A 23,562-nucleotide genomic window follows, 5' to 3' on the forward strand; every position below is an offset into this window, starting at 1 on the left:
CGGTGGCCCGGATGTTGGGGGGAGTGGCGGTCACTCAGCCTTGTCTGCACCTGGGAAGGGAGCACGTCTGTCTGGGTGGTGGTGTCTTTCTAGAAAAGTAATCACTGCTCTTCAGGGAGTTCGTATAACCTGTGTTTGAGTTCCTGCTGCTGCCAGGGACACGCTCGCCCTGCCCCACTGAGGGCTCACCTCTGACTCTGGAAAGTGACACCTGAGGGCCCAGTGCACGGCTCAGGACCCGGGGTGCACACTGCGGCCGGCACCCACACCACGTGCCCGACAGCAGAGCCCGAGGCCGGCCTTGCCGGGCACCTGCTCCTTTTCTCTGTTACAGTCCCCTCCCACTCCACTGCTGAAACCCTTTTCCAGAACCTTCTTTCTCCTGGGGGCTTAAACTGGTTGCCACTGGTGGCCCTGCCCGAACAGGCCCACCCTCACCTCTCCCCAGCCTCGCTCTGCTTTCTCGGCCCCAAATGTCCGCTGGAATCTCTTGTCATCACCTGCACCTCATTTCCAGAGATCACTCTTGTCTCGGCCGTGTGCTCAGAAACCTCACAGCTCACCTCTCCCTTAGTCGCCTCGGCTGTGACTCGTCCCATTTCCCTTGTTTGAATCATGTCTCAGACTCACGCTTTCCCTCTGCCCTCCACCTTCAAGCCACGTCCTCCCCGGCCCAGCCTGTCACTCCTCTGGTGGCAGCAGGGACAGTGCATGGCCTCCCCGCAGACTCCCCTCCGCTTCTGAGATCTGACCTTCCTTTGCCTCCAGACCCACCTTGTCTATGGGCAGCTCACCTACCCCTCGGCACGTGTACGCCCTACAGGACGCGAGGTCCACACCGGTCCTGGCAGGCGCCCTCTGTGGAGTCTCCAGAGCCAAAGCGTCACACGCCCTCCGACGAGGCTGCCCTGGGCCTCTTTGACTGGCTTTGTTTGATGTGAGCGTGCCCCCGGCAGGCTGGCTGCAGCATGCTGTGGGAAGGGGCCCCGGAGCAGGCAGTCTGTGGAGCGCACAGCAGCCTGCGGACGCGGACACCGACCCTGGCTGGGCACGCGTTTCCAGAGCGCATCTCAGCCCTCGGGACTCAGGATGGGCCTTCTCTTCCAGGAGCCCCGCCTTTGCGGACGAAAGACTGAGGGATCTCGTTCCCGTGAGCCACTTCTGGGACCAGAGCGAGCCCAGGCTGTTCGTGTGCGAGGCCGTGCGGGAGCCACCGGGGGCCCCGCTGCAGCCCGGGGACAAGAAGCTCCCCGCCGAGGATGGCCCGGACTCCACGGTACCCTGACTGCGTCGTGGTTGTCTCTTGGTGCAGGGGTCTGGGCAGGTTCACGGTCCTGACGTGGTTTATGGGAAAGCTGGAGGGAGGTTGGTGCCCGTGGAGCAGACTGCCTCCTCGACACGCGGCCTGCGTGGCCTCTGGGTTTGCGTGGCGGTGGGCCCCACCCTCTCTGTCTGCTCCCACTCGGGCTGTCCTGTTTTAGTTCTCCCATGACGTCGAGTGCTGCATATTACTTTCTCCCTGGGACCGAGCCTGCCACCCTAACAGTTAACAGAGCTAACCCATGGCGGGCGTGTGTCCTGGGGCTGGGTCAGCAAGGCCGGCTCCCACTGACCTCCTCGCCCTGGCCCCTGACCTCCACCCTACCAGGCACCCCCCACCCACCCCCCCGTAGCATCCAGGACTCTGATGCTTTCCTTACGTACGTTGTCAGAACGTCTGGAGCTCCCTGGGAGAGGCCAGCGGCCGGCTGTGCCTCCCTGTGATGACCTTGTTCCGAGAGGGGTCTGTAGCAGGTCCCAGTAAGTCGGCAAGGGCAGCCAGCCTGCTGATGCTGGTGGCCTTGTGTCCCTGCCAAAGGAAGGCCCCTCTCCCCAGGGTGGTGAGCACAGGGCCCAGGATTATCAGCGGTGGGTGTCTGTGCCCCCAGACATTCAGACGCACGGCCGATCCTTGGTTCTGAAACGCTGAGTGGTAAACAGGTGGCATCTCCGTGACACTGTGACTGGAACAGGAGACGGCCCCGGGCGGGCGGTGAGGGTGCGCGCTGATCGCCACTCTGGGGCCCTTGCCGGCACGCTGACCGGGTGCCGCGTCCGGGCTTCTCGAGGAGGGTGAGGCCCGGGAGGGCTTCGCCCCCTGGACCTCCTGCTGCTCCTGTCCACAGGGGGCTGGACGGCACTGCCGCCCTGGTCCCTCCACTCCCCTCCCCCCCAAGAGCGGATGAGAGAATCTTTCTGCTGCTGTCTGTGAAATGAGAGTCGAGGAGCTGAACAGAAAAACTGACACCCGAGAGTTCTTTGGTGTCGTTTACCAGCTGGGTGGGGAAAGATGTGTTTTTGCTACAAGAAAACCCGTCCCTAAGAGGGTCTAGCGGCTCTCCACGCAGGATGTGGCACATCTTCCAGAAGGGGGCTAGTGGATTATCCGCATGAGGCTGTGTGCCCACGTTCGTCCTTTCTTCTCTGTGTGTCAACATCCTGGCCGTGAACGTGGGGATCAGATGCACGATGGAAGGTGACGTGGTCACACCAGAGCCGACGGCGTCTCCCTCTCCCTCAGGCTGACGTGCTGGTCCTGTCCTTCTTCGTCACCGAAGAGCATGGCTTCTTGCTCCAGGACAGCTTCTCCCGGCCTCCCGCCTACCAGACCCTTCTGGGAATTCAAGTGCCTCACTATTACTTCACGAGGAAGGTGGGAGCCCTGCGAGCGTGGGGCCGCGTTCCCGGGTCCCAGCGGGGCGGGGGGGTCTCTGGCGGCCGCGGCTCACCCCTCGTTACGCACCGCGCAGCACGTGCTCTAATTTGTGCCCCAAAACTCCAGCAGCTGGGAGGCCCCCGGGTCAGGAAAGTGACAAGCCTTGGCTGTGCCGTCAAGACAAGGTAGCACGGACGTGACGTGTCCGCGGTCCTCGGGTAGGGGACTAACGGTGATGCGGGCGCAGAGGTGGCCCCCGGGGACAGGCCAGCCTGTGGCTTTTCAGGAAGCGTGTCTCACTCACACGTCTGCTTGTTTGTTTTCGACGGAACGGGGTTGTTTTCACACACGTGCACGCTCCCAGCTAGCTTGTCTTGCAAAGAGTTGTCTGCCTCCCCTGGGGCTTGGCCTCCTTGTCGCCAGGGTCTCCTGACCCATGAGTGTCTCGCGGCTCCGCCCACAGCTTTTCTTCATTCCCTTATTTTAAACCATCTCTGCCCTCACGCCGGCATTTTTCTGGATTTCATTCTCATTTCGCGTTCCTCAGGAACGTTCATCTTTCCTTTGACCCGAGGACTCAAAACATCATGAGAGCGCATTTATGGTTCCTCCTATCGAGTTTTCCTCCCAATTTCCCTGATTTGGTTTGAAGTGGGGTTCAAGAGCGAACAGTCAAGAAAGTTCTTGAGATGTTCTGGTACAAAGGGGTGGTTTTATTACGGCAGGGGGACAGCACCCGTGGGCAGAAAGAGCCACACCGGGGTCATGAGAGGCAGCTGTTATCCTTGGGAGTTGGGCGGGCGGAGGATGGAATGACAAGGAGGTTTCCAAACGGACCGTCCGTACGCTGGAGACTCCAGGATCCCGGAGGCCTGGCTGTCGTCCGGCTGAGGGGGTTTTCCCGCTAGCAAAGCGTTACCGACCGTGAAGACAGTGGGGTTCCTGGGGGAACGTCTGCTCTGCCGGCCTCAAGTATTTCTCCACGGGCTGCAGGTTAGAAGGAAAGTCAATCTTATCCGCATTTCTCTTGTTCTGCCCGTTATTCCCAGCATGGACTTTGGTTTCTCCCGTTCGCGTGAGCCTTCCGTGTTCCCCTCACCATCCGGCCCCTAGACTTTGCCTTACTCGTACGTGGCCCCTTCTGCTTGCGTTCCTCTGTCCCTCTGTCCCCCGGCTTGTCGGGGAGTCTGATGCCACAGCAGCCCCGGTGTGGGAGCCGCACGCCTACGTCGCTCCGCGTGGCCCCTGTCCTGGCGCAGACTGTGGCTTGAACAGTCCGTCACCATGTTGTAATGCAGGAAATAGTTTATGAACTAGATTAGCAAGAAAAGGAATCTTATTAACTTGATCTCTAAAGTGCTAGTAAGAGGAAGCTGTGAAGCATCGTGTTTCTTTAAAAGCTGCCCTTCTTCTGGATTACTGACCGTATCCGAGGCTGTCAGCACCGCGTCCGGAGGTCCCCTGTCTGCACGCTTGAGGGTGTGGATGAGAACGTGACAACCCAGGGTCCCCAGCTCAGTGCCCCCTCTCGGAACAGAGCTGAGGCTCCGAAACGAGGGCAGCGGCCATTGCCTGTGGCGGGTGAGCCACGGCACTCTTGTTTCTGTGAGAATTCCCCGGCGCAACCACAGTGGGCCCGGTTCTGATCAGGATGGGGCACCGGGTGCACAGCAGACTGACCGGCTGGAAGTCCGGCCTCTGCCTCACAGTTTGTGCACACGTTTTCTGAAAGTTCCCGCTCAGGGCCGACTCTGCAGCTTTCAGCCTCCTCCTGACGTGACCCAGCCTGCGCTCATCCGCCCAGACTGGGGGCTGCCCCAGGCCCTTTGCTCATGCTCTGCTCTGTGCCTGGAAAGGCCTTGCCATCCACACCTGGGTGTGACAAATCCTACCAGTGTTTCAAGTGCCCCCCAAAGTTAGAGACTTTAGGTGAACGTCAGGGAGCAGCAAGATGGGGGGCTGCCGAGAACCGAGTGGGGGCAGGGGTCACGCAGCAGCAGCCACGGCGATGAGATCTGTTAGGGTTCCTAGACCCAATTCCGCCGTGGCGAGGGAGTGCCCCACAACACGAAGAAAGTCTGATACCACCTGGGGGCCTGAGAATTCAACTCCGTTTTTTTCTTTTTTCTTTAACATTTATTCATTTTGGGGAGACCGAGAGTGAGTGGGGGAACGACAGAGAGAGAAGAAGACACAGAATCTGAAGCAGGCTCCAGGCTCTGAGCTGTCAGCACAGAGCCCAACGTGGGGCTCGAAGTCACAAACCGTGAGATCATGACCTCAGCTGAAGTTGGACACTCAACCGACCGAGCCACCCAGGCACCCCCGTTTTTTTTTTTCTTAAAAAGATTTTTTTTACAGAAACATAGTTAATATCCAAAGTTACACTGGCCGCAGGTGTACAACATAGTGACCTGACCCTTCTGTACACAGCTCTATGCTCAACACAATCCAGTCGGTTCTGACACCGTGCACCCAGAGACAGTGCCAGGTCCCACGGGTCACGGCCTCCGTCCTGCACCCCCACCCCCACCCGTGCTCCCGCCACAGGCCACAGAGTGGAGGGTCCTCCTCGGGCTCTTGCAGCCGGTTAGAGCGGCTCCCAGAGATGAAGGAACCACGTACTCGCGCTTAGCCGTGTGTGGAAGGATGCGATAAAGGACACGAGGCAGCAGCCAGATGAAGAGAGGCACGGGGCACGTCCGGGGAGGGCGCAGAGCTCCCGAGTCCTCGAGTCCTCGCCGGGTGCCACTCCCCCACCCCTCCCTGCCCGGAGGCCTGCGATCACAGTCCTGGGCGGTTATGGAGGCCTCGCTGGAGCCCTCTGACCAGTGGCGGGTCCTCCCGGCAGCCACCCCGCCCCTGGGCAGAGACCCAAAGTCGCCTTCATTTTGAGGCCTTATCATAGGGAAATTCCAGGGGTTTTAGCAGGTGTGGGCTGTGAATCTGTGGTGAGGAAATGTATGGTCGTTTGAGTGACCGAGTACATACTTGTTATCAATGACAACGTCCCAGGAGACCAGGGACTAGCCAGGGGAGCCGGGTCCAAGGAGCGTGGGCCGTGACCACCTTTAGAGAGGCAGAGAACTGGGGCCTTCGCAGAGAGAAAAGCGTATGATGCGGGAGGCGGGGCGCGTGTGGGCCCCAGGCGAGATGGAGCAGAGCAGCACCTGGCAGGGCGGAAGGGAGCAGGGTGGGGAGGGGGAGGGCCCAGGCGCCGTCAGCACATTGTCTCCCCAGGCCCGTCTGGGAAGCGCTGCGCATGGTCAGTGGTTCTTCTGAAAAACATCAGTGAGGGCACACGACTAATCTGGGTTACGGCTTTGGAAAGTTCTGCCGGAAATCTTGTTGGCGTTACTTGATTCTAGGGCCCCGTGCCCGTGCGAGAGCGCCTGGCTTGGCAGCGAGACCTCTTGAGGCTGTGGAGTAACCGAGGGGTCGGCATTCATGAGCTAGAGGCTGAGGGACAGGTCCCTATGCGGGACAGCCTGTGCTTTCCGCTGCCCAAAACCAGCGCCCACAGCTTGCCCGGTGCCCGGCAGGGACGGCGGCCACCTCCGCGCCCGCCTGCGGAGAGACCCGCACGGACACGCGTCTCGAGCAGAGGCTCAGTGTGCGTATCCGCTTCCCCGACCCGACAGCTAACGGTGTCCTTTGTCATTCAGCCAGGAGAAGCAGACGGGGAAGACCAGGGGGATCCGGGGCGCCACCGCGTCCCCCACCTGGTGGGCAGGAGACCCCTGCGAGACTTCGTCGGACTGGAGGGCTGCGATAAGCCCACTCAGGATGCCATGCTCGACTTCAGCTTCTTTGTCACCATCGGAGACATGGATGAAGCTTTGAAATGTATCAAGCTCATCAAAAGGTGAGGACTCTGCTCGCTGAGGTAGGAGGGCACGTGTGTACCTCCGGGAGCCTCTCTGTAGGCCTCTGTCCCTTCTCGAGGTTCTGAGAAGCAGTAACTCTTCTGTGACTGTGTCACAGAGGATCTCCTGGTTTGTCACCCACGAAGGCAGGTGTATTAGGCAGCACAGCAGGGCGTGGGCAAGCCCAGCTCCCCTCTGCTGGGCTCAGGGTCTCTTGGGCTGCTGTGTATTTGATTGATTTTTAAGTGTTCCGGGTACCTCCTAGTCAGAAGTGCTGCAGTCGCTAGATATTCGCAGTACCTGTTCCTCTGGGAATAATTGCTACTAAACAGGAAGGCTTCGGTAACAAACACCTGAAACAGTACAGGGAAACACAGTTAAAATCGCTCTAAATTAAAACAAAATTTTTTTTTAATGTTTATTTTTGAGAGAGAGCATGAGCAGGGGAGGGGCAGAGAGAGAGAGAGAGAGAGAATATGAATCCCAAGCAGGCTCCAGACCTCGAGCTGTCAGTGCAGAGCCTGATGCGGGGCTCGAACCCATGAACCCCGAGATCATGACCTGAGCCAAAGTCGGACGCTTAACCGACTGAGCCGCCCCAGGCGCCCATGCTCTAAAATGTTTAATCGAAGCCTGTCTCCAAGCAGCCGCGTCTCCATTCCTGAGAGAATTCAGCAACTCTTCTCAAGAGCACTTACAGGCGTTCACGTCCGAAGGGCAGGAAAATTATTACATGGTGAAAGTGAAGCGGGAACACAGAGATGAAAACTGAACCTGTCACCTAGAACAGCCCCTCGTTTGCAGTGATGGTACTTTTCAAACGAGCGCATGACTCCCAGTCCCTTGTCTTATTTCTAAAACTGTGGCCAAACCTTGTTTCTGGAGCAGGCCGTGTCCACACTGACCTCTCCACGAGAGGGCTCTTCACTTGACAGGTGAACCAGAGTGGCTGATGGCACAGCCCAGTCTTTCTCTGGCCTCCTTTCATTTACCGTAAACACAATCACAACTACGGGGTTAGCTACGATACTTTAATGTACCTTAGTATAGTCGTATGTGTAATATTATGAAATCGTACATCTTTTTTTTACGTTATTTATTTTTGAGAGAGACAGAGTCAGTGAAGGGGTGCGGGGGACAGAGAGAGAGGGAGACACAGAATTCGAAGCAGGCTCCAGGGTCTGAGCTGTGAGCGCAGAGCCCGATGCGGGGCTCGAACTCACGGACCGTGAGATCATGACCTGAGCTGAAGTTGGACGCTCAACTGGCTGAGCCCCCCAGGCGCCCCTGAAATTGTACATCTTAACTGTTTCATTATTCTTTTAAAAATCTATAATTTTTAGCATGTGCTTGGGGGGTGCGGAAGGGTCCATTGTGGAAGGAAGCTCAGAGGGAGGAAGGTCAGACTTAAACGTTCCCATGAGTGTGCTGGGGTGGGACACAAATCTAGTTGTTTCTACAGCATGTGATGAGTTTATTGTGAATGATCAAGCTTTAGATGCTTTTCAGTCGTTCTCGATTGCATTATGATTTTTAAAGCACGAGCCGCACTGCACGGTTTGTCTCGCTGAAGACAGGCTCCACACAGCTACCTCATGCTCACCAGAAGGTGGAAAGAGCGAGGCTTAACGTTTTTTAGTGGGAGGCGGCCTGGCTTGGGGGGAGGCGGCCTCATGTTGGGGGAGGCGGCCAGCGGGCCTCTGATCTGACCCTGGCTTGGTGTGCTACCCGCGGGCCCCAGTGTCAGCTTCCTGGGGATCACTGCCGCCAGGTGGCGCAGGGCCAAGCATTTCAGTGCACAGGAAGCGTCCAGGTGGGTGCGGTGGGCACTCTGTCCTGACAGATGTGGACAGGCATCCGGGGTTCTGGAGGGTGAGGGCTGGTGTTGAACCCCTCAAGTGCAACTCTACAGTGTTTTCCGTTTGGCCTGGGAAGTAACAGCTGACTCACCTCCTCCCGATTCAGGACCAGTGTCATTTGGAATCAGTGTCGTGTCACGAAGGCATCTGTAGAGCACCCAGAATTTGGCTGAAGCTAGGTTGAAGATTTTTATAGGGGAAAAGAGTAAAGCGGTCTCTCTGAATTTTCTTAAACAAATAAACGTTTCCCCCTCTTACCCTGCCTGTGGATCTGTCTTACCACAGTGTTCGTCTGCAGGCCCTTGGTGGAGCAGGAGTGTAAGGGCCTGAGCGACCCACGGGTGTCTTCCCACCGGGCCTTTAAAAATGTTTCAAGCCTTCTCTTCCTGCCGGCCCACAAAATGCCACAAGGCCAGACCAAATTCTTTTCACCCGCGTGGCAGCGTGATGGATAAAACACGAGTTTTAGACAGTGGTGGGAAGTTTGCATTTTATTTTAACTTAGAAAAATAATCAGGAGCAAAACGGACATTACTGACACAGTCCTATCATAAAACCGTAGCCATCTGGTTGTAAATTCTAAGTCACTCGAGGAAGATCACGGACCGTTCTGGAAAATCTTCCCGGGTAGTCTGCTTTACCAAAGTAAATGTGACTGAGGACCCACCCCTCAGCAGATAGAGAATAAATTAATCCTAGACTGAGGCGCAGAGTGAGCTGGCTGCCGTCCTTGCCCCTGAGGAGCTGCTCTCCTCCCGGAACGTGCGGACAGTGAAGCCCAGCGGTGGGCGCGTCAGGAGCGTGGCGCAGGCGGTATATAACCACGTAATATGCTTATGTGTAACGTAGTAAACGTAGCTGTGGGTCGTACGTGTATATATGGGAAACCCTACGGATGGCCCGCACGGACAGCCCTGCGGCTTCTACGCTGTTTGGTTATAGTGGAGAAGGTCCTGAGCAGGTGTCCCCCAGCGGCCCTCAGCACGGTGACTCCACGTACTCGTTGTCCAGCCCGCGGCGGAGCCGCGCGGTCAGGGAGCGGCTGATGACGATCACCCGGGGCGCGATGCAGTCCTCTCTCCGGTGAAGGATGTTCCAGATGAGCATGGCGGCTGCCAGGGTGGCCAGGAGGCAGGCACCAATGTCCAGGTAGCAAGACCAGGACAGGCTGGTGTACGGGCCGATTCTGTAGAACGTCACCAGCCCGATGACCAGGACGAAACCTGCAAGCGAGAGAGGAGAGTTCAGAAAGGCCTGTGTGGAGCCGGGGCAGGACCGGCCACTCGGTCTGTAGAGCCCTGCGGACACGCAGCCCCTGCTCCCCCTGTGGGCCGTCGCCCCTTTGTGTGCCACGCTTCAGCGTGGAGCCGCTTTTCATTGGCCTCTGTGGGCCTTTATGACCTTTGGGGGGCCGTCTAATCCTGGCACGGAACAGTTTCCGGGGGCCCCGCGAGAAAGCTGCCTGGTCCCGGCGCACTCTCCCTTTGGTCCAGCAGGGCCGAGCCATTTCCTCTGCGTGAGCTGCTCCCGGCTTGCAGAAATGCTCCATTCGAAAGTAAGGCGTCCCTTACTCTCCCAGTTTATCGGCTCTTGCCTCAGGGAAACGCGGGTCTCGTGCCTGGGGCCTGCCGCCTAGGATAACAGGACACTGGTGTTCGATAGAGTTCAGGGCTGAGTCCGGGCCGGGAGCCCCTACGGGCACGAAGGAGAGGCCCCGCCACTCCTTGTATGGGTCTCCGACCCCTCAGGAGGCGCCGGATGCGGCCACAAGGAGGCGTGATGCCGAGCCGGAGCCATGGCCGGAGTGGCTGGCGTGGCTGGAGAGGGCAGGGAGGGCTGGGCAGAAGCAGGGGCCTGGGTGGCTCTCACCACACCTCTGCTGTGGCGACCTAGGGGAAGCCGTGTCTTGGAACCCAAAGCACCTGACGAGGACAGAGCTTCTTAACAGTGATCCGGACGGAACCCTGGGCGCCTGCCGGACTCGCCCGTGTCCCCCGCCCTGAGCTCTGGCCAGGCCAGCCTCCCGCTGCGGTCCCTCCCCCGCCCTGTGCTGTGACATCCGTCCGTCTGTTCCTGTGGTCCCTCCGTCCCCCACAGCCTCCCCTGCTTTCCTCAGGAAACCAGACCCTGCACGACCCCCGTGGCCCCGGAGCTGAGCCGCAGTGGTGCCAGCTCATGGTTCTGGAAACTTATAAATTAGTGCAGGACGGGGGCAGGGGTAGCGGGGAGCCAGCTTTCACAAGCAGCACGGTGTCATTATCGCTGCACCTTCCAGAAAGCATGAATTAAACATTGATCCACCCCAGTCATGTGCTAAACAATAGCGGCAGTGACTAATCTCTGTTAATTCTCTGCAGTACTTAGGAGAGCTTTTTATACACAGAAAGCTTCTGGATACTTCCTTTCTGTTAAAAATAACTATTTCTCTTTGTCATGCACACTGACAGAAAGAATCTTCTGGTGTTTCTCTCTCCCGGTGAAGAGCGTATCCCTTGCTCGTCGTTCTGTGGCCCCAAGTTTTGTGTTGTCGGGGAAAGGAGTTCGAGTCTGTGTTTTGTGCCATGACAATGAAAACACTTGGTGTGTGCCCCTCAGTTCTCTGTGTCTTCGGGCATTTTCTGCCGGCGAAGGGAGCTCCTTGTGCACCATTCTCCACAAGGCCCGGCAGGATGGGGCAAGCAGGGAGCACCGGGAGAGCAGGCGAACGCACAGGGTCGTGCCTGAGGTCACCCAGGAGGCACCGGGACGGGTGCTCCCACAGGGCAGGCGGGAGCCTTCTGTAGGGAGCCAGGCCGAGCAGAGGGCACGCCAGCGGGTGGGAAGGGGTTCACCCGAATGGCCGCCGCGGTCCAAGTCTGTGCCCGCCCGTTGCCGGCGTCCAGCATCTTTGTGCTGCTTATAGGAATGTCTGTAAACCTCTGCTCTGCGGCCTGAGCCCCGGTTCTGCAGCATCATTTGTGGGGGTGGACAGCCCCTCCCCAGCTCCGCGGCTGACTGGGGTCAGCCGACAGCACTGAAGAGTAAGGACGGGTCTGTGAAGTCCGTTGTGAGACATTTCGGGACAGACCGGTGCAGAGCTGGCCCTGAGCCGGAAGGATCCAGGCCCCCTAGCTCACCGGCGCCGGAAGGGAGAAGGCGCCTGTCACTCAGATGCGGGTGCCGGGGCCGCCCGCCTTTGCCAGGCCTCGGGTCTCTCCCTCCACCCTCTGTCAGGCTGCAGCCACGCTGGCCTCTTTTCACTCCTCCGGGAACCCGGGTTCCAGCCTCTCCGGGCCTTTGCTGGCTCAGCCGGCCCGTGCTGACCCAGCCCTGGGGAGGAAGACTGTGCTCAGAGCTCAGCCTGGACGCCCGGCCTGTCCCCCACTGTCACCCCTGGGCTGGCGGAAGGCCTCCTGGAGGGCCTTCCAGGAATCACTTACGGAGTGAATTATTTGAGACAAACCAACTAGATCCCGTGGTGCGGAATTAAATGCAGCGTGGGCCTCTGGGAAGGAGGCGTGACAAAGAGCGACTTTATAGCACCCAAGCCCGTCGGAGGGACAGGGCCTTTTAGCCACGATGGCGTCTCTCAGCGTTGGAGCCACGGCGGGACGTGCCAGTTCCCACTCTGCCCCCTGTGCCGGTTTCCACACGCGTGTGCCGTGCGGAGGCTTGATGCGTCCTCGCGGAGCCGAAGCGGCGCTCTTGTCGGGCTAACCAGGGAGGTGCGCCCTGGCCCAGCACGGTGAGTGCAGGTCGGGGAACACTGCGCCGGGGAAGCAGGCACGAGCCGGCACAGACCCTCCCGGAGGGTGGCCACCTGTGGACGGGGCACCTCCAGGCACTGAAGACCCTGACTCATGGGACCCGTCCCCGATGCGTGTGGGCGGAGCGGCCGCCGGCTTCCGACCCCCACCCGGCACCCACGCGCCGTCAGAGCCCCGAGTGGCGGGTGTCCCTCGGGCCCACACTGGCCGGCCTCACGGGGTTACTGAAATGTATTGTTGCTTATTTTCTCAAGACGAGCGTCGGGTATTTCTGAAAGCAGGGTCGCTGTCTCCCGTTGCCGTCCGAGTCTGTTTCTTGCCCCCCCTCCCTGGGGCCGTGTGGCCCACACGATGCTCAGATTCTGGCGTCACAGTGTGGAGCCGCCTCCAGTGACGAGTACCGTTTGTCATGTTAGAGATGAAGGAACGGGCGGGGGAAGACAGAGTAAAGAACAAGAGTTCACAGGTGCACCAACGAGCCGCGCGTGGTGCCCACGTCCCGCAGTCGTGGGTGACAGAGGTGGCGGCTCCGTGTCAACGTGGAGCCTGCCGGACGGAATCTTAGAGTCCGGCCGGCGGTAGGCGGCACCGGGCGGGTTTCGAGCACAGTCTGCGGTGCGTCTCCCCTGTCTGGCTTGGTTCAGAGGCTGCACCTTACTTGGCTCTTTTTTCTAGGAGAAGAGGGGGGGGAATCTATCGTGAAAACCGGTTTAAAAATCTGCGTTGACATGACTCATCCTATGTAAAGTTCAACTCAGAACACGTGTGGTCAGAGAAGAGCTTGACTCCCCAACATTAAAAAATGACTTTAGAAAAGCCTCTCCTCAAGCGGGAAGATGCAAAGAACCTGCCAGAACAGCGGTGCAAGCACAGAGCCGCGAGAAGCGCCCGAGCCACGCGGGGGGATGTTCGGTCCGGCGGCGCGAGGACAGGTGACCCCGTCTGGGTCCCCGGGGGCGGTGCGAACCGCACAGACACGGGGACGTCCTGTGTGCCCTGTGTCGGCAGTGGAGAGGATGGGGCACGTTAGGCACGTGGCCCTTCATGAAGTTCTCCTGCGGGGCGAGGGGCCCGGCTGTGGGAAGGAGCCCCGGCCCCGCCGGCCTCAAACCACGGGTTTCCCGGCTCTGCACGTGGTGTGGAGACCCCCTGGGAGTGTCCTGGAGGCGGCTCTCCCAGGACTTGTCAGCGACGGTCACGTCTGTCCAGAAACACACAAAAGGGGCGAGTGTGAGCACAGCCTGAATTCTGCATGCGGAGTCAGTTCCTTTCTCGCGGATCTGTTTCCAAAGCAAACAGCCGCTTCCCGTGAGCCGGCCACGCGGGCGCTGCGAATCACAGCTCGGCCTGCACGGCGTCCCTTTCCCCTCGCTTCCTTCCTGCCTGCTTCCGAGGGCTGCGGTGCCTGTCACAGGGCCTTCCTGTCGGAGTGACTGTCGAGCACACGCAGGTGGCGTAAGGAGAGACCGTGCAGCTGAACCCCGAACCTTCACACAGCACGCCTGCCCCGTGGTGCCTGCGACTTAGGTGTCGTGACGGCTTCCAGGGAGAGCGTTCCCGGACCAAGAGCACATGGCCCGTCTCGGCACGGCCGCAGCTGGGATGTCCCAGCTTCTGTGAACAGCAGAGTGACGGGGTCCACACGCTCCTTCCTAGAGGGAGGGATTCTGGGAAAGGAAGAGCTGAAGGTTCGGCGGGTCCGGTCACCCTTCCACGGAGCTGCAGCTCCCACGCGACGCCTGGCATGCCAGGGCTGAGGGCGCCGAGGCCCCCAGAGGACGTGGAAGTGAGCGACAAACGCAGGATGTGGTTGGGGTGCAGACCAGCGCTGTGGAGGCAGGGGCCAAAGACAGAAGAGCACTCTGTCCAGACCCAGCCAAGCCCTGTTCTTCGTGAAAAACAAAAACTCATATATTCCTACGAGAGGATCCCTGAGCCTACGGATGGCGGAATCCCCACCAGCTCACGAGCCGCCAGGACCGACGACATCAGCGTTCTCACGGGCACGGGGTGCTCAGTGTGCGTGTAAATTTTGCCATCCCAAGAAAAAAAAAACCTGCTGATTTCCAGAAGCAGAGAGAGGAAGCCAGAGACGCGGGGCCCAGGAAGTTCCGCCACGATTCTGTTCCCAGGGTCGTCCCGCTGGAGTTGCGGAGGCTTCGCGTCTGGAGGAGGAGCGGGCTGGTGAAGGTTGGCGTCCACTGGTCGGGACACGTGTGCAGGGGCCCTGCACTCTGTGCAGTGCCAAGGGACAGAGCACAAGCCTGTGAGCTCGGGGCTGCTCGTCAGAGGCCCAGAGGACGTGAGGAGTCACTGGACAGGGGTCCCGAGGACAGCCTGGTGCTGTCATGAAGGGGTTCAGCACAACGCAGAACACTGGCCTGTGCGAGTCGGTTGTTCATCTGTCCTCAAACTACAGCGTTTCGTGGTGGGATTGTGCTGTACGGAAAGCCCTCGGTCTGAAAAAGCTGCAGGGCCTCTCGAATGACAGATGAGGAGGCCGGACTGAGATTCTGCAGACGTGGAGATGAGGGGCCACTTAGGATCAAAGCTAATAAATCATAAACCAGGAGTCACATCAAACACTGCATACAAAGTCACGGACGCTTGAGACGGAGGAGAAGCCTTACACCACAGTCGATTTGTCACCAGTGGACCCAAAGCCAGGGAAGTGGGACGCCTGGACTACGGGCCCCATGCTGGGACATCACAGAGGGACTGGAGTTTTCCTCAGCGCCCCTGGGCGTCCCCAACACAGTGGGCCCAGCCCGGGTCGGCCGTCGGGGCCCTTGCTGCAGCGCGGGAGGACTTCCCGGTCTCCGGAGGGGCTGGGAGGTGCCGCACATGCTCTCCGGTGAGCAGTGGGGGTGAGGGAGGGGTGTGGAGGAGGGGACAGATGAGCGGCCTAGTCCTTGGGTCCCCCACCGCATCATCAGGCAAGACAAGAAGCAGAGACTGCTAGCCGAGGGCTCTCGGGACTGGGGCCTCACCCCCAGGAGAGCTCAATGCAGTTATTGCAGGGAGGCCAGCCGCGTGGGACCCCGACGCCAGCCTGAATGTGCACCTGCGGCCACGGTGCTCTGAGACCACTTCCGCGACGACCAGGGAGTTGCCCTTCAAAGGTGCAGCTCGACTGAGGAACAGAGCCCTGAATAGCCGTGAGAGTGTCCCACCTGGAAATAATCCGCCTGGGGACAGATTTGGTTGGTTCCCGCACGGCAGCTGGAGCCCGGAGGCCACTGGCACCTCACAAGCCATAGGTGGGGTCAACTTAGGAAAGTTCGGAGCCACCAGCGTTCTGGCAAGGAGGAGACTCCCCTCCCGGGTGCTGGCTGCTCCGGCACGCACGCCAGGCTCCGGGGGGAGTCTTCGGCTGACCCAGGAGCCCTGACGATGCTGCCCTGTGGCATCCCCAGCGGACACGAGGTTGGAGGTCAGGGTAATCACAGCGGCAGGTGTGGCTGAGCCTGCACCTTGGGTCCCGGCTGCCCGAGAGCACAGGGTGAGGTGGCTCATCCAGGGCCTCGGAGCCTGGTGCAGCACCTCGACGCCCCAGGAAAAGCCCCGGTATGCTCAGGAGCCCTCCAGAGCAAAGGAGCCTCCCCGTGACGCGCCCGCCGGGCAGGCCGCCTGCCGAAGTCGCCCTCGACTGTCTTGCTTCGGGTGTCGCTTAGGTATCTGATGCAGGGTCCGACGGCCACCTGCCTGCGATCATCAGACCAGGATGACCGTGCGTTTCATGCACACGAGCAGGGAGACCAGACACGGACAAGCGAGAGAATAAAGGACAGGGGAAGGAAGGGTCAGCAGAGCCAGCTGCCGGGAGCCTGTATGGGCACGTGGCCGTAGCAGGGGGCCGCCCATGGCGGCTGTTCACCCTGGGATGGGGTCCGCCAGGCTGCCACAGCCCCCATGGGAGCTATTGTCACAGGAAGCACGTGGAGGCCACACGGGGATGTTCAACTTGTGGGCGGAGGTGGAATAAGGGACAGAAAGGAGCGTTTCCAACTCTAAAGCAAATTAGAATTACACGTGGAAAGTTCTACCAGGAGGCGGGAACCTCCCGTGTGGCAGCTGGAGCAGGTGTGAGGGACAGAGGGGCAGGCGGGAAGGGAGTCTCGGCCCCTGCGCGGTCCAGCTCGCCCCGCCGCCCCGCGGACTCGCCTGCAACATCTCTCCCTGCTGCCCACCCTCTGGCCCCGGCACTGGGGACTGAAGGTTCGCTTGCATAACAGGTACCAGCAGGCATTTCCCCTCCTGGGACAGGATATCCCGGCGCCCTTCAGTCTCTCCCTGACTGTTTAAAGCAGACCAGAGCACAGGAAAAAACCTAACTCTAAAATTAGCAGCGTGGTGGCAGAAAGGCACACGGCTGCATTCTGTACTGTTTGTCAATGAAACAAGTCTAAACACGGCCAAGTGCATTTCCTTTTTGGGCAAAACAGACCTGTGGGGGTGAGGGCAGGACGCCACCAGGAGACGCCTGCAGGGGCAGGAGGGGCCCCAGCGCCCCTCGGCGCTCCTGGCTCTTCCCGGCGGCCTCCGCCTGTGTGATGGTCTGTGCGCGGCGGCCCCACGGTCTGGAAACGCCCGGGAGAGAGAGCGCCTGCCCCACAGGCAGGACAGGCCGCGGGGCTGCCTGGTCTGCCGCCAGGCAGCCGGGTTTACCTAACGGGGCCCCCGGGCTGCCTTTTCAAAACTATGTTATCTGGAAACAACACTGTCTTGCTCTGAAGTGAGGGCTCGCAGGAAGTGAGCCGACCATTCGACGCCAAACCTGCCATTTCTCTCCCGTAATTCTAATAAAAGATGCCGTGGTCCCGTTTGGGCTGCCGCAGGGAGTTACTTCCAGGATCCAGATCTGTTCCTTTCTTTGCTAGGTTGTCACTGAATGTCTGTTCCTAATCTTCCACTTCCTTCTGGGAGGGGTGGAATTTCAGATAAGCTCCCTGTGATGGGGGGGGGGCAGTCTCCACGAGGCCAAGGACCCCGTTTCTGCCTTACGGCCCTAAGGTCAGCAGAGGGCAGAGGGGTAGTTTTCTGAACGGCCACCGTCCTTTGGGATGTCTGTGTTTCTACCCACAGCCGTGGACGAGGCAAAGAGGCCGAGGTGATCAGACATCCCAGCCCACCTGCCTCTTTAATTCTCAAGACCAGCCTGCTGGGGGCAGACAGAGGGGCCGGTGGGCTGGCGGTTTGCCCCGACCCCCGCGGATTGCGGGTGGCAGAGCCGGTGTGCATGCCCGGCACCCCTGCCCCGAGGCGACTCCTTCCTGGAAGCCGCCTGGTCGGCCCTCTGTGCTCCCAGGCCCTGTGGGTGACGGGGCCGTGGGGAAGTGACCGGCCCAGGACCACCCGCCTTCTATGAAAAGGCGCAGGAAGGCCTGTTTCCAATTCCCGATTCCCACCCGGGTCACTCGCAGCGTGTGAATTCCTGCCAGTCGGTCAGCTTCCCTCTCCAGAAAGATAAGGGCCGGGGGCCATTATTCCCGGAATGATTCACTTCAGACTTCCTGCCGTTTCTTTCGCCGGGTTTGTTGGAACTGTACCTTCAACTTTGGGGCGTGCTGCAGTTCTCTGCTGGCAGGAGAGGCAAGCGGGTCGGCGATAATGTCCCCACACCCTGGCCACGCCGTCCCCGCTTCGGACCGCGATCGTGCTTTCCCCAGCAGGCAACGGGGGACCTGAACTGCCCCCAGGTCTCGGTGATCAGGAAAACTGAGCCGGCGGCCAGAGCCGAGGGCACACCAGCAGAGAAGCCCCTCTACTCACCGGGGTCACCTGGACAGCTTCCGTGGCTGCCTGCGTGGAACCTCCCAGAAGAGTCGCACTCCTCATTTACGACTCCCACCACCCCTCTCAGCTTTTCAGGACCACGGGTGCGTCCGCACCCTCCCTGTCCTGCTACCCCCGACAGCCGCCCCTAAGGCCTCGCCACTCTGCGGCCTCCCGGCCCGCTCCCGTGGCGGCACGGGCGGTGGGCGTGGGTGCCAGGACACGGCGCGTGTGCTCGGACACTGGTGTCCTCTCTGCTTTTTGCTGCTCACGAGAAAGGGCCTGTAGCTGAGCCAGGCCGGAACCACGAGCTTGCCCAGATCTCCCCGCTGGCACAACGTGAGCGGGGAAGGCAGAGGCGTGGGCTCGGGTGGGGGCTCTCACCCTGCCCGTGCCAGGCTGCTGCACTGTTGCGGGAGGACCGTGAGCCCAGACCACCAGCCACACCGGCTGCGTGGTCCCAGACTGTGGGAAGCAGAGCAGGTCACTCTAGAGCCTCAGCAGCCGGTGTTAAAATGGAAAAAGGCAAGAGCTCAGGAATGAACAGAAATACCCATCCGGATGCTTCCTGCGTCTTCACTTCCCCATGCGTGTTTTTGTGTCATTTCCGCCCCAGCGACGGGCCAGAGGGTGACCCACAGGGGTTGTGGTGACAGGAGAAGGCCACAGTGGGCCCACTAGCCCCCCACGAGCTGAGGGTGCAGTCGCTCTGCCTGCCCGGGGCCCGAGGCTACTTACTCGCCAGCTGGAACGCGGCGGCCATGGCCTCCTCCCAGCACTGTGAATCGGGCGACATCAGGGGCAGGCCCGTCAGACCCAGGACGAAGGTGAGCTGACCCGCAGCGAGTGCCGCTGTGGCCACCAGGTTGCAGGCGCGCATCATGTCAAACTGCACTGTGAGAACGACAGGGGGAGACAGGTGGTCAGCTCAGGTCGGGACTCCACGTGTGCCCGGAGCCCCACGGCCCTCTCTCCCTGGCTCCTAGCTCTCCACTCCCCTCGCGCCCCAGGCCCGGGAGCCAGACGCACGGGGGATGCACCACAGACGGGGTCAGGGCTGCGGTGCTGCCTCGAGAGGCCCGTGGAGAGACCTCCCACGTGCCGGGCAGCAGAGCGCCGGCCTGCAGGAGTGCGCCCGCCGTGAAGTCGGACCCCTACCGCATGGAACCCCTGCCACGAGAGCAGAGGACCGGCCCCACCGGGCCCCAGCCCACGGTTGTATCTGTGACTCGCCCACGGGTGGGCAGGCGGCCTTCAAATTTCGCAGCCGAGGAGCCCAGAGGGAACAGAGACTATGCTACTTTCTGCCACAGGGCCGGCCGCTCCTGCCCACTGTGTGTCCAGCGGCTTCCTCCTTGCCGTTGTCCCTGAGCGCAGACCCGGGCAGGGCTGTAGCAGTCAGGGTGGCCCCGCGGGCAGAGAGGCTTCTGAAAGGAGAGGAGGAGCCTCTTCTGAAAGGAGAGGAGGAGGCCGCAGGAGGATGACAGTCCCCACGGCTGAACACCTTCCGGAGCCGGCAGCTGCCTTTGACCTGGCTTGCCGTGTAGATGAGCTGTGTAGACGGTGAGCGTGGCCGGTTATGCCCTCCCACAGGGAAGACACCGCTCTCTTGCCCTGTGGGCTGACAGCTCACACACCGTGTGTTTCAAAGTCGCCTCGAAAAAGTCCCTGCGGTTGCTAGAAGGCCTGACGCTCCTCTGACCCAGTAAACGGCAGGGGTGCCAGAGGCCGACCCGGCGAGTGGGAACTCCTGGTACAGAGGGAGGCACCGGCACCGGCACCCGCGCTTCCTCGCCTCCCCCCGCGGGCTGCGAGCCAGGCTTCAGGCCGGTTTGCTCGAACCTTCCTGGCTGCCCACACAGTCTTCGGGGCACAACCCAAGTCGCGGCCAGCCTGACCAGTGGCCACACGTGCGTGCAGGAGACCAGACGGGCCCTGCTGTGCGGACGGAACGGGTTCCAGGCGGGTCCTTCCCGTGCACTGGAAGATTGGCCGGCCTCCCTTCCCGTGGAGGCCCCGCTCTTCGTATGCTCTCTGGGGGGGTCTTCCCGCTCCGTGTTCTTTGCAGTTACTTGTACCGATACGTGACCACACACAAGTTTCTTCCACGCTAAAAGGCAGTCGAACGCGGGAGGTGGGGGTGACCTCAGAGACGAGGGGCGGTAAACACGGTGGGCACTAACAGCCCAGGACAGCGGGCGCTCCGGTTTAGAGCCAGACCCGGGGGAGGTAAGGCTGGAGGTGCACAGAGGAGAGTGGCCTGCGTGGCCCCGGGAGCCAGGGCCCTGCCCTCCCGCTCGCCCGCCCCCAGCTCTCTGTCCCAGTGCACTGCCCGCGGCCCGCGTGCCGCCCCCACCCCCTCAGCCTCTGCCCCCGTGGACGTGAGGATGTAGGCCAGAGGGTACAGCAGCGACTGCCCGAGCCCACTCCCCTGACCAGCCGCGGGGGACCTGCCCGGCAGGCGTCCGCCACGCCCGGGGTACGTGACCTCGTGCATAGCCTGGCAGCGGCACCCAGCAGAAATGTGACATGAGGGACTGAGGCCGGGCAGTGTGATGCGCACAGTTGCGCCTGGGGCCCCGGAGCCGTACACGTTTACCCGTGCCGCGCCTCGCTTCAGAAAAAGGCTAGGGTGCTGGACGGAAAGCCTGGGATCCATAGCTGTGAAACACGCGCAGAGAGCCACGCTGCCGGGGACTTGGGTTGTGAGGTCTCCGTGGGAGCTAGGGGAGGACCTCGGGGACGCTGCGTCCCCACATCGCCTCACGGGGATGAAAGCCACCTGAGCAATGGTCCTGGAGGACGGGACCCCGTGTGCATGGGGGGCCAGCCCCGGAGTCCCCGACCCGGCACACTTGGGACACCCTGCAGCGGGGTCCCCTGACCCGTCATGGCGGGTGGTCCCTCGCCGTGCTCGCTCCGTGAGCGCAGAGTGGCTCTTACCGGGCCACGCAGGGGCCCCCAGAGCAGAGCGGACGAGCGTGTCCGCCATCGCCCCACCTGCCTCAATGTCTGAAGTCTCTCGGGCCCCGAGAAAGGAGCTCGGAGCAGATTGAGTCCGGCCTGACACCACACACGCCTGCCTGTCGCGGACGGAGACGACCGCGGAGCCTGCAGGTGTTCGGGGCTGAGCTGGCAGGTGTTGGCGGAGCGCCACTGCTCCCTCCTACCCCATCCCTGCGCCCAGCGGAGCCGCACGCCAGGTGCTGGTGTGACGGGTGGCGGGCGCGGGCCTGGAGATGAGGTGCCAGAGCCCCCGCAGGAGCGCAAGGCAGCGCGCAGTCTGCCTGGTCGCCGCTCCTGCTGCCCTGCGCTCACGCCCTGGGGCAGGTGAGAAGCGTGTCAGCAGCTCAGTCTCCCTCACGAGAAGCTTCCATGGCCTTTCCCTCATTTGCGGCGAATATTTGACACTCGTGTCAGTTAAGGATTAGCTCCACAGATGCCGTACCCGTGGGAGGATGTCCTAGAAGTCTTACGAGTTGCTGATCAGGTTGTCGGGGGATCCAGGCGGCTGGGCCGGGTGGGAAGGGGGTCTGGAGGCAGAGCACGTCCCAACCCGTAAATCCTCCTCCTGGCCTTGGCAAGGGGACAGAGGGTCTGGACGCCCAGGGCGGGCACCAGCTGGAGCTTGAGGCCCGGGCCGGGGCTGGGTGATATGGGCTGCCTCTGGGCCAGGGGTGCTCTGTGGGCCAGGACAACCTCAGAACCCAAGAAGCCTGCTCTCCGCCAGCCAGTCTCCTGGCACCCAAGTTCAACTGCACTGAGTTTTGAGAGCTTGCAGAAAAGTTTGAAACTCCTGCTTGTGACGGAGGGGGAGGGGCTGACAGGCACAGCCCCTCCCTGCCAGAAGACCCCCAGACCCAGAGGAAGGGGCTCAGAGCGGAAAAACTGGCGTGGCCTCCCCACAGGGACCTTGGTGGAGCACGTGCCTCTTGCAGCCTCTGTCTCTGCCTGTGGAATGGGACCCCACCCCCACCCCGGCCCCTGAGCCGGGCAGGGCCCCCAGCACGTGGCAGGTGGGGGTAGTCACCGATGAGGACTCTGGGGACACCCTCCGAGAGCAGTTACAAAACCCCCACCGAAGCCTCACGTTCTCTAAAGGACCAGCTCGAGTTCGGTCTCCTGCTGATCTTGGAATTAGACCCTCAGCAGCAGCTTCACAGGGTCCACTCCGGAAGACCTCTGCCTGTCAGCCACTGTGACCACATGGGTGACACATTAGGTGACAAGCGTCTTACACCTGTGAGCCCTTTGCTCCCCTACCCTCAAACCTGACCCCACGGTCAAAGTCCTGTTCCCACCCTCCAGAGTGGTGAACGGACCGGCCGCGGGCCACCAGCTGGGGCGGGGACAAACCTGTGAGGGGCTCTGCTCTCCAGAGCCACTGTCCTGAGCCCCTTCCCTGCCCCCAGGCTGGTCCCCTCCCAGAGGTCCTGTCTGCCATCTGACCCGAATCGCTGCCTGAACGACTCTGTCAATCCGTAGAATGAAGTCAGAACTCAGCCGTGTTTTTAAGCTTGTTGCTTATTTCACTCACTAACAATCTGTATTTTCCATCAAGGGAAGTGTATTTTCCTTGATTTGGTTAATGTATCTGCCCCATAGCTTTGCATAAAGGCAGAGAAAAGCCCCATGCTCACCCAAGAATTCCACCCAAAAGGAGCCAGAGTCAGGTCTGGCTCAGCAGAACTGTGGCCGGGGCTCCCCTGGAGGGTGGGCGCAGAGCTCGGGGTTTGCCCGGGTCCCTATCACCAGACGCGCACCCCATGCCCACGACGTGCCCCGACCGTTCTAAAGGAGACCGAGAAGTCGGCAGACTTACGTTTGACGGTGCCTCGAGCCTCCTGGAAGCCTGCCGCCTCGGAGCCCCAGCCCAGGGCCTCACAGTCTCTGGCGTCTGCCGGCCCCAACCGGGCCCCGGGGCTCGGCCCTCCCCGGGTCCCATCTGCCAGCCAGCAGGACTTCCACAGCCCCACGCTCCGCCTGCGCCCGTCCTCCAGCGTCTGGTACACCCAGTTGGGGGTGAAGGCCGCCGCGTTGTTGAGGACAAGAGAGACCAGGGCCACCAGCACCGCCGTGGCCACCAGTTTCTGAACAGTCATCGCCGACTGCCGGTGCCGTCCGCTTGTCCTGGAGAAAGTCCCAGCCCCGGTCAGTCGCTGTGGCCAGGGAGAGCCGAGACCAGCTAGGGGCTGCTAGAGGACATCACCGCTCATTCTCAGAGGCGTCTGGAAGGCCCATGTGACAGGTGCCGGTGAGCCCACCTGGGCCCGTCCTTACCCTCCCTCCTGTACCTGGAGCAGGGCCAGGCCCCAGCTGCAGCCAGCCTCTCCGCCCATCCCGGGGAGGGATCCGGGGCGCCAGCAACAGTCCAGAGTGGTGCGTGCGCCGTCTTCCTGAGAAGCTAGGCCTCTCCTCCCCGTGAGCCACCGGAGAGGCGGGCGGCGACGTGGGGGTATGTCCCGCCTGGCTCCCTAGAACCAGCTCCTCGGAGCAAACCCAGCAGCCGGGCTCCGAGCTGGGCCGGTTCAGCTGTGTCGGAGCGCTTCAGCCTCTGGCTGCCTGAGCCCCTGCCCTGTGCCTCCGCCACGGAACAGCCGGTCCTGGAAGGCAGAGGGCCT

General features: G+C 61.2%; 2 protein-coding genes across 12 annotated transcripts in view; one reads left to right on the forward strand and one right to left on the reverse strand.

The window, feature by feature from the left end:
* IFT140 (intraflagellar transport 140) overlaps positions 1-23,562 on the forward strand; it is a 71,983-nt gene that overhangs the window by 31,425 nt on the left and 16,996 nt on the right. For all 10 annotated transcript variants that reach the window (XR_006212696.1, XM_042972443.1, XM_042972440.1 and 7 more), the window contains 3 exons: positions 1,108-1,276; positions 2,561-2,692; positions 6,361-6,560. Coding sequence is in view for 9 of the 10 variants with exons in the window: in XM_042972443.1 (XP_042828377.1) it covers positions 1,108-1,276; positions 2,561-2,692; positions 6,361-6,560 (501 nt within the window). In the remaining variant the exon portion in view is untranslated. The remainder of the gene's footprint in view (positions 1-1,107; positions 1,277-2,560; positions 2,693-6,360; positions 6,561-23,562) is intronic.
* On the reverse strand, positions 8,897-23,395 carry TMEM204 (transmembrane protein 204). 2 transcript variants are annotated; one of them, XM_042972451.1, is made up of 4 exons: positions 23,236-23,395; positions 22,764-23,071; positions 18,680-18,835; positions 8,897-9,643 (listed from the first exon to the last, which is right to left on the reverse strand). In XM_042972451.1, the coding sequence occupies exons 2-4, from the start codon at positions 23,041-23,043 to the stop codon at positions 9,399-9,401; spliced, it is 681 nt and encodes a 226-aa protein (XP_042828385.1). In that variant the 5' UTR covers positions 23,044-23,071; positions 23,236-23,395; the 3' UTR covers positions 8,897-9,398. The 2 variants fall into 2 exon arrangements, with proteins under 2 accessions (XP_042828385.1, XP_042828384.1); XM_042972450.1 differs by having other exon boundaries at positions 22,764-23,395.

This window comes from Panthera tigris, chromosome E3 (genome assembly GCF_018350195.1).
Source record: "Panthera tigris isolate Pti1 chromosome E3, P.tigris_Pti1_mat1.1, whole genome shotgun sequence".
In the NCBI taxonomy this organism is placed as follows: domain Eukaryota; kingdom Metazoa; phylum Chordata; class Mammalia; order Carnivora; family Felidae; genus Panthera; species Panthera tigris.

What these genes read in the sequence shown, in the direction of transcription:
- TMEM204 (XM_042972451.1), bottom strand. Translation starts at nt 23,043, where the DNA reads ATGACTGTTCAGAAACTGGTGGCCACGGCGGTGCTGGTGGCCCTGGTC. An exon ending in GGCTCGAGGCACCGTCAAAC is followed by an intron (nt 18,836 to 22,763) that starts GTAAGTCTGCCG and finishes TCGTTCTCACAG; the next exon opens with TGCAGTTTGACATGATGCGC. An exon ending in CGCCGCGTTCCAGCTGGCGA is followed by an intron (nt 9,644 to 18,679) that starts GTAAGTAGCCTC and finishes TCTCGCTTGCAG; the next exon opens with GTTTCGTCCTGGTCATCGGG.